Source organism: Lytechinus variegatus, chromosome 14 (assembly GCF_018143015.1).
Source record: "Lytechinus variegatus isolate NC3 chromosome 14, Lvar_3.0, whole genome shotgun sequence".
In the NCBI taxonomy this organism is placed as follows: Eukaryota; Metazoa; Echinodermata; class Echinoidea; order Temnopleuroida; family Toxopneustidae; genus Lytechinus; species Lytechinus variegatus.
Window position 1 is genome coordinate 17046553 of NC_054753.1, and position 9967 is coordinate 17056519.

General features: G+C 40.1%; 1 protein-coding gene across 2 annotated transcripts; it reads left to right on the plus strand.

Annotated features, from left to right (window-relative positions):
- The first annotated feature begins 3487 nt into the window (after nucleotides 1-3487).
- Nucleotides 3488-9481, plus strand: LOC121427590. Of its 2 annotated transcripts, none has more exons than XM_041624058.1 (3): nucleotides 3488-3677; nucleotides 5942-6026; nucleotides 6571-9481. In XM_041624058.1, exons 2-3 carry the CDS (start codon nucleotides 5975-5977, stop codon nucleotides 7368-7370), a joined length of 852 nt encoding a protein of 283 aa, XP_041479992.1. In that variant the 5' UTR covers nucleotides 3488-3677; nucleotides 5942-5974; the 3' UTR covers nucleotides 7371-9481. The 2 variants fall into 2 exon arrangements, with proteins under 2 accessions (XP_041479992.1, XP_041479993.1); XM_041624059.1 differs by having other exon boundaries at nucleotides 3488-3624.
- The last annotated feature ends 486 nt before the right edge of the window (nucleotides 9482-9967 follow it).

Sequence of the window (9967 nt, forward strand, 5' to 3'; positions counted from 1 at the left end):
AATAAAAAAGAATTTTCATACAAAATGGAGGTGAATTTGTTCCAGGAAAAATTTGACAAGGAAAAAAAAAGGTTTTTAGTACAAAAGGTAATTTTGTTCCAGGAGAAATTTGACCCCCCAAAACAACAACAAAACATCATCATGCATGTCACATTCCCCCTAAAATCATTTTTGTGTGTCTGACTTAATGAAAATAGGTCTACAATTCGTTTTTATATTCTAATTCACACTATAAGCTGAACTTAATATCATATACTAACAAGCAAATTCCTCGATCTGCATGGCCTGCAAAATAGTTGGTAATATATAGTTTCCTGAAAACATTAGTTTTACAGCTGGCATCAGGTATCAGACATTTAGGATTTGAGACCGTCTCGATCGGACCACTGCAATATTTTGTCACCTGGATAATTTTTCCCCGATCAGTAGGCCTAGACACAGTGGCGTAGCTAGGATTTTTTTTCCTGGGGGGGGGGGAGGGCACTGGGCGTCCTTGCTTTTTCTAGGGGGGGGGTAGTTTTTCTTTCTGTGCGTGTCACAATTTATTAGGGCCAATCCGACTTTCTCCAATAAGGGGTAGGCCCGAAATTATCTTCACCTATATATTTCCCCGATCGGTCACTTCTTAGCTTTATTCTTATAAAACAACAAAAATATATAATAATCTCATAAGCCCTATATAAAAAGTGCAAGCGCGACGTATGAGCGAACTTTTCTTAAATTTGCATGTATTTTGTCCTGAAAATTTAACATTCTGGGCAATGTAATCCTGAACAAGATAAGCACCGGGATGTACTGCGAACGCCAAGCGTACACAGTATTTTTAATAAATGTTCTGGCATGATCGAAAATGGACCTGTTAAGGACTGTTTAGTTATAGTTACACACGATGAAGGTACATATATTACAATCATAGGCGGCGGAAGCGGGGGGACGGGGGGATGTGTCCCCCCTAAATTTGAGGAGGGGGGACGGTCCCCCCCTAAATTTGTTGTTGATGACTTTTTTTTTTTTTTTTTTTTTGCTTGTCAATTTTTTTTTACTACGTCCCCCCTAAAATTTTTTGGTGGAGAACCTTTTTTTTTTTTGCTTGTCAAAATTTTTTTGGTTGTCCCTCCTAAAATTTTTGGCTTCCGCCGCCAATGATTACAATTATTATGGGAGCGCGGAGCGCAAGCTAACATTTTTGACATCCTGACCTAAAAAATGGTCATTCTAAGCACTTTTTGTAATGTGAAATTGGATAGGTATGCAACAAAACAATTGATGCAAGCGCGAAGTGTGAGCGGAAGAAAAATTTAGATTTTAGACCTAAAAACGGGACACTCTATTCATATTTTGTGAATCATAAATGGAATATGGTTAACTGGGTATCATTAATAATGCGAGCGTGAAGCGCGAGCAGAAACTATTGATCGAAGTTCTGATCTGATACTGGATAATTCAAACACATTTTTAATAAAGAATATAATATGCAGCAACAAACATGGCGACTCCATATCACCCTATTGAGCAAGATATGAATCTCATCGAACAGGCAATCCGAGCAAGAAGCGCGAGCGAAAATTTTATATACATGAAAGATTTTTTTTGTGCAAGTCTTCCCCTCACATTATTTTATTTACTCGTCTTCCTCCTCTTATTTCCCTCTTCTATTTTTTCTCTTTCCCCTTATTTTTCTTTTCTTCTATTTCCCTTCTTTTTTGCAATGCCAATATTTTTCAGGAAGCAGCTGGGGGCCCACCCAATCTCAGCGGGGCGGCACGTGCCGGCCCCCAGGCTCCCGGCCCGTAGCTACGCCAATGCCTATACAGCCCTCATTTTTTGCAGACTTATTCACCCGTGCATGGGGTCTTGAAAATTGTTTGGGTCCAGTCAGTGGACTGTGGAGCACTGTGGTTCATGGTATGGGAGGGGGCCGGGGGGGGGGGCACCATTCACAAAGTGCGCTCAGTAGCCAAATATACTGACCTAATAGAATCATTTTAAGGACAGTGCCATTAAACGGATATGTATCTCACTGATACGAGCGCGAAGCGCAAGCTGATTTTTAAAATTTATTGACCCCAAACAGCTATAGGACAATAGGCCCTATTTAGGAATCCATTAAGAGTATATCTTACCACGGTCATCTAATGCGAATGCCATCTTGCTAATTTGTTAGAATTACTTTTAAACACAGTCATGAAGCACTATATAGCCACTGAAATCATGATTAACAGTTATAAATATTTCGAGCGCGAAGCGCGATGTGAAAATTCAGACTAGGGGGCCGTTGCAGAAAGAGTTGCAATCAATCGCAACTCTAAAAAACATGCGCAACTTGATTTTCAACCAATCAACAGCGCGCATCTGGGACTTGCGATTGATTTTTTGGCTTGCGTTTAAACGCAACCCTTTCTGCAACAGGTCCCTGAAGGGAGGCATTTTAAGGCTTGTTTGTAAGTATTCACGAAGTCTATACGTATTTCACTAACAAATTGATGCGAGCGCGAAGCGCGAGCTGACATTTTGTTGACACCAAACAGATTTAGGAATCCATTAAGAGTCTATATATCTCACCTAAGTCAACGAGTGCAAAGCGCTTGCTGATTTTGTTAGAATTACATCTAAACAAATGAAGCACTTTTTGTAGTCATTGTTGCAATATGATTATCAAACACATATATTGCGAGTGCAAAGCGCGAGTTGAAAATTCAGCCCGAAGAGGGGCATTCTAAGGCTGTAGGAATTCACGAAGACCATGCGTATTTCACTAACCAAACTCGGATGAGCCCAAAGCGCGAGCGAGCTAAATATTTTTGATATTCGATCAGAAAAGGGAAATTTAAGGACTGATTTTAGGAATTCATGGACGGAAAGGAAATGTTTTATATAAAATGGGGGCAATCACTGTAAGTAGTCATGAAGCATATTATGTACATTAAACAAATATATTTGGTGTGTATTGACTTGAAAACGGGAGGTTTTAGTACAACAGAATTATATATCTCATTAAACATACAATGCGAGCGCCATCCAGGAACAATGAACACATATGCCCTGAGCAAATCATGTTTCATAATATTAAATGAAAAAAAAAAGTTTCTTAGGAAATAACATAGTAATAATTTAACATGATAATGAACAATGATTTCTTCTCTCCCCTTTACGTTTCTCTTCCTTTCCCCCTCTTTTTTCTCCTTTCCCTGGTTTTTTTTTGCCAGCCAATGGGGGGGGGCACGTGCCCCCCATGCCCCCCGTAGTTACGCCACTGAGTCCAGATCATCACCGGCAAATACGCAAGTACAATGATCACGGCCCCCGGATGATTATTTGCAGAGACACCATAGATTTATTTACTCTTGCTGTTTATCGATAATTTCAGTAAGTCCATCACGTTTTCGTACGCATGCATCGTGCACCCGCGACTGGATCGACGGTCTACGGTACGACGACGGATCGGACGTGTGTGGCTCAACTTCCCCGCAGCTCTGGCAGCGCAGAGCTCTGGTCTGTTTACTGAGGCGAGCCTACCCAACGAACAGGAAAATAACCTTGAGAATGGCATTTACCGCCAGCTCCAGCTAGATACTCCGGGCAAATCTAACCCTACAGTTCTCAGTCTGTGGTGAATCCATAGCGGTAGGCGTAGCCGTAGGCCGTTAAGTACCGCATCAAGCTGAAATTAATGCAGGGTGAGCTGAGGCCAGGGACAGTCAAATGCAACAACTTGTTAATGTTGAACAAGCGCAAGCAAAATGGCAATGCCATGTTCAGCTGGGGCAGGCGCAGGCCAGTCAGGGTCATCGTCGGGGGGGGGGGGGGAGGTGTAGTCAGGAGGCTGCTAGAGAGTGAAATTCATTTACTGAGCTGAGTATGCTTACCTAATACCTTATCATGCTTATAGGGCCTACACGGAGCCAGGGATCTCGTGTCCCATTTATGATTTATTTGTGTGTATCGCGAAAAAAACTGAATTAAACTAGGTCTAAGTTGAATAGAAATTTTTGCCCCTGACTGAGACTTTATCACTTACCATGCTTACTCTGAGATTTAGCCCTATCATGTAGACCCTATTATAATTGGCAGTGTATACAGCCACACGCGTGTGTCTTTACCATCCAGCCACACGCGTGTGGTTATATCCAGAACACATATCTGTGGATACCGCCACACGCCGCCAGTAATAACAGTAAAACACGTATGTCTGACCGTCTATATCACGATCAAAATAACCTCATTTCTTCATTAAATTCTTACATTCTAAACCCTTTGATATCCTTAGATCGTTTCAATTTCATTCTCACCGTCTTCTCTCCTTGCTTTTCTTGTCTTGTTACAAACGGTCGTCTGTTTAACAGCAAATTCTCTTTTTCTACTTGTGTCGATTCTGGCTTCCTGCTTCGCGGTGGCAGACCCATACAGCGTTAGCGCAGCGCAGTATATATAGTAGATCTAGACGAGACATACACAGTTTGGGTTTCGTACGTACGCGCAATTAGCCTAGATTCAGTAGAGAATCGACACAAGTAGAAAAAGTGTGGAAATTTGCTATTTAACAGGCGGACTTTTGTAACAAGACAAGAAAAGCAAGGAAAGAAGACGGTGAGAATGAAATTGAAACGATTTAAAGAAATCAAAGGGGTTTAGAATGTAAGAATTTAATGAAGAAATGAGGTTATTTTGATCGTGATATAGACGGTCAGACCTACATACCGCGGTATGTGTTTTACTGTTATTACTGGCGGCGTGTGGCGGTATCCACAGATAGGTGTTCTGGATATAACCACACGCGTGTGGCTGGATGGTAAAGACACACGCGTGTGGCTGTATACACTGCCATTATAATTGGGATACAGCTACATCTCTGACATTTCTACGATATTGATTTCGGGGAAAACTTGCCGTGATATTATGTTTCTTTTTGTTTTTAGCCAACGCTACTGAGTTATGCATCTTGTAACGTTGGCAAAAAACAAAAAGAAACAAGAAGATGGCAACGTAAACATTGCGGCAAATTTTCCCTTGTTTAACAATGAAATCGATATCATAGAAATGTTGGAAATGAAGTATCTCACATGGTTTAGGGCTCGACGATCTTTTGTTTTAGAAGGAAAGTAGAAATCTCGGGACGAAAGTTTTAGTTTCGCATACGTTAGTAAATGATTTTTACTCCCTAGGACTAGGAGCCTCCTGGCTAGGGGAGGGGGGGGGAGTAAGCCTTGCTTGGGATTGCATTGCCATTGAATTTAAGATGAGTATATCAATAAGAGCGCAATGGCCGTCATCGGTCTATTGACGGAGGGGGACGCTGCGGAGCCAGACTGAAGTCTCAGTGGAGCACATTCCTGACAGAAATAGACCTATTTATCAGAGTAGGACAGGGGCAGCAGGTCAGGGATATAGACCCTCGCCTTGTGTATCAGGATTAATAAAGTTAGGCCTAATCATAGTAAAGCCTAGCTATGTTAAGCCTAGGCAAGGGAACCACTCAAATTTTTTTTTGTATGGGCGCATTTGTCTTGTGTACAAATATTCCTAGTGGAAAAAAGGGAGCCAGTGATTGTGACTGAAGCACTACAGTATGAAGTGAACGGTGGTTTCTCATTTCACAATAATGCCAATTTAACGAGACTCAAGGACCAGGGCAATGGGGCATGCATGGTATGGGTAGACGGAATATTTCAATTATCCTTTCACTTTGATTAATTGTGAATTTTTCTAACTTCAGTTTTTATTTCAGCCATTGCCATTCTAGGGGGAAATGATAGGATAATGAGGGGGGTGGGGATCAAGGAAGGTCTATAATATAATGCATTGTTCATCAGCCCAGGGAATTGGGAGGGGGGGTCGGTCCCTCCAAGCTCCTTTCCCCAAGCCATGAAGTTTCCAGTCATATGGTGGTAGATTGGCTGTTTTAACAGTTATATTCTTTGTGTTTTCAATACTTGATATCCAGATATGCTACAGAGGGACAACTTACGGCTACAAAATGCTGCGAAGTTTTCTTTCAAGAAATTTTAATTCTCTCCATGGACTTTTTGGTAAGGATTTTTCATTATGTTCAACAAAAGTTCAATCATAATTTCAAGTATTTCAATTTTGTATTTTTGTTGAATTTATTGCATGTGATTATTGTGATTTCATGAGGTTACAACAGTCTTGGAAGCAATCTTAAACAGTCTTGGAAACCTGTTTGGAAGTTCAACTTGTGATGTGCTTTTCAAGACCTCTGCTTGTTAGACATGTTGAAGTGTAGATGAGGAGACAATTTATATTCAGGAAGAAATCTTTCCTTGTTAAAATACTGAATTTTTTGTCAAATATAAGGAAGATGATGTTAAGGGAAACTATTAAAGTTAATGTTTGGGGAGGGGATTGGAGAACGGATAAAGACAAAAGATTCTCCCCTAATGTGAAGTATTAGTGAGTTGTAGTTTTTTTTCTTCCTCCACTTCTTCCTGTCCATCTGGTTCTTCTTTTTCTTGTGCACCTCATTCTTATTGTCGTCATCATTTTGGTCATGTATTACTGTGAGAATGATCATAATGTGACTAAAAAAATTCCTCTCTAATATGCATCCTCCAGGTTCATCAAGAAATGTCCAAGCATGGAGAGGGCTTGGCCATGTGTCTTCAACCAAGAACCCGAGCAGTCCACCAAGGAAGCATGAAGCAGTAAATGTGTTCTCACCAACCGTCTGGACAGTCCCTGTCGCTGACCAGAGACAATCACAGCAGCAAGAAGCTTGTCCTGATACCGTTAGCGGTCTTCTTTCCAGACTCTCACTCTCACCTGAGGAAGCTGCTGCAACAGTCCGCTACACATTGCCCTCAAGGTCACCAGTGGCTCAGGTGGCCATCTTAGATCCTGTTGCAAGTGTCGCAATACCTTGGGATTGTCCAACTGCCGTCAAAGAGAACTCACTCGATGTCCCATGTCATCAGAGGATCGACGTCTTCATCGACGAACCTTCCTCAAGCAGCACAGTCACAAAGAGAGCCACAAACATCTTGCAGAAGAGGCACCGGAAGATGAAGCGCCACCAGTACAAGAAGTGGCGCAAGCGCAACCGCTTCAAGCTTCGCACGCAGAAGCAACGGCGCCGCAAGAAACAGCAGGAAAGGTGGGAGCGCCACCTGAACAGGTTCCGGTTTGTGGAGCTGAAACCGTCCGAGGGTGAGCAGTATCTGGCCAAGAAACAAGAAAAGCTGCATCTGTATTTGACGTATCATGGTGTCGAGTTTGATGATGGTAAAGCGGATATCAAGACAGATACTGACGAAAGTAAGAAGAAGAAAAAGAAGGGACCTTCTTGTGTCATACCATCTTCATTGCAAAGCAGTATAACACCTAAACCAATTTTGCCTGAGGGTGTGCAGCTGTAATCATATTTGGATATTTATATTGTCAGTTGTATTGGCATAAGACAGGACATCAACTTCTCTGTAATTGGTCTCTTTACAAACAGACTTCATGGAACTTAGCATGGCAATAAATCCACACAGGCACCACAGTCCGTTTGTCCCGCGATGTATCAAGCATAGACCAATTGTCGGCTGGATCAGATCAATAGTCAAATTGCTACTAATTTACTGAATGTGTCCCTCAATATTTCACTAAAACAGCACTATAAATAGAGCAACAAAGTGATTTCAACCTGGTACAAAGTATATCTTAAAAAACTCACTTTGGGGATTTATTCAATTTATTAGGGGCTGTTACAAGAAAATGTTTTCAATCAATTGCAAATATTCTGTTCCAAGTTTACAGTAAATCAAAATCAAATTTGAAAATCAAATTTTAACCTTATCGAATCAGATGACACTCGTTCTCAGGAGTAGATAAACATTTGATTGCAAATTCGCAATTGATTTAAAAACTTATAATTGATTTTGAGACTGAAAATAGCCTTCCAGTTGATTGCAAGTTTCTTGCAACGGATAGACTTAAGTGTGGTAAAGTTTGGGAATTGATATGTTTTGTCCATATATTTTGTGATTTTACGTGAAAATTTATTTCAGTGCAGGTTGGGTTCCATGTCAAAACTAAAACTGTCTTTTTTGATAAGTTTGGTATAAAACAATATTTCACGCATGGATTGAGCTGAAAATATCAAGTGATATATCTTTGTTTATAGATTTGTTTTGTAAAATCACTAGATTTGTATACATTTGTTTGGTAATTGAGTTTTTCTTTTTTTTAACAAGAAATAAAACATCCCTCAGAGAAGGCACGAGATATAATTGTGAAATTCCCTTTTTTTTAATTGAGATAAATGGGTCAAAAAAGTGATTATTCTATTGTAAGATTTAAAGGTCAGATATTACTCCAATAAGAATTAAATAATTCACATTTTAGACCTAATAAAACACTCAACAGGATTTAAGGACGTGTGCATACATGTACTTGTACATATCGAATACTCTCATACAGCTATTGAAGCCAGGGGAATGTTTCATGGATCTGCTTGTAAACCATTTCACTTACAACTGTTATAAGCTATTGAAATACTTGCACCTAATTGGTGGAGCACAAATGTTTTGGTGAAATTCACTTGTGCTAGGCTTTGTGTAATATATTTCACAGTCAGCCACACTCTCCTTATCAAAATGGTAGTGCCTGTTTGCCTCCCTCTTGTGTCGGGATATTGGATTATCGATTGTGCGTGGAATCACCCTAAATTGGCTTTATGAAATAGAAGCAGATTCTTTGTTTTTACCTTGAATCTACAGCTTAGATAATGTGTTGTAAGCTTGAACGTACATGTACATGTAGACCATCATCACTGCATGATGAGTAGTAATTACAAAAAAAGATTACAATGCATGATAAAAAAACATTTAGGAGCCCTCTGGTATACCAGTGTTTTGGCTCAGTTGATAGAGCGTCCGTCTCACAACCTGGAGGTCAGGGGTTCAAACCCTGGCCGCGTCACACCAAAAGATGTTAAAAGATTGGAGTTGCCGCTATTGCTACCCTCTTTGCCATTCAATGATTAAAGGGAAAGAGCCTCGTTCATCTGGCGCTGCACAGCAGCTGCCGGGCCCAAGATCAATAGAGCAAAGCAAATTTTCAGAGTATTTCATGTCTATCTCGAACAATGAAATATGGATATTTTTTGTTTTTTGACTTGAACTTTCATTGTGACTGGATTAGAATTCGCAGATACCAAACTTTTTGAAATACCTGTAACATATTGTAATCTTTGGGGGTCAGCAAAGTGAGCCCTCCCAACTGACATTCCATGGCTTGCTTGGGGCATTGTCGGGCTGGGGAAAGGAAGGCAGGGAATGTATCAGAATCAGATATTGTATAACATTGGATGTCTGTTGGTTTTAAATCATAATTCCTTCCTGGGTGATTGACAGCACTAGATCCGCTCTGAAGTATTCTTTTCAATGAAAGTTGTAGGTTTGAATGTCTTTAAAGGAAACCAAACCTAAGAAGAAAAGCAATCTTATTGGAAAGAGTAAAATGCGAGGAACAATCTGAAAATTTGAAAAAAAAATGGAGAGTTGTCCACAAAATCAGCCATTTTGAAGCATGTTTGCCAATTTGAGGATCCCCATAGAAAGTATACAAATTTTTCAAACTTCCATAACTTGCTTATTTCATAACCGATTTTGATGAAACTTTTTTTTTTAGAAGTTGTTCCTCTCATTTTACTCTTTCCAATAAGATTGCTTCTTTTTTTCTTGGGTTTTGTTTTCCTTTAATGTATGTTGCACACTATCAATGTACTAGTACTTTGAAGATATGCAAAATAAAAACGTCCTTCCATCTTTTCTTCCCAGCTAATGTTTTGTAGTTGCCCAATGCTGTTAACTTTACATTATGTATGTCATGTTTTTTTTTTTTTTTTTTTGGGGGGGGGGGAGTTGAATTGGAGTCCTCGATAAATGGGGGCTCATTTGAGAAGGCTTTACTATGCCTATAGGTGTTAGCCCGGCAACTGTACAATTAGTAAATGTCAGTAGACATC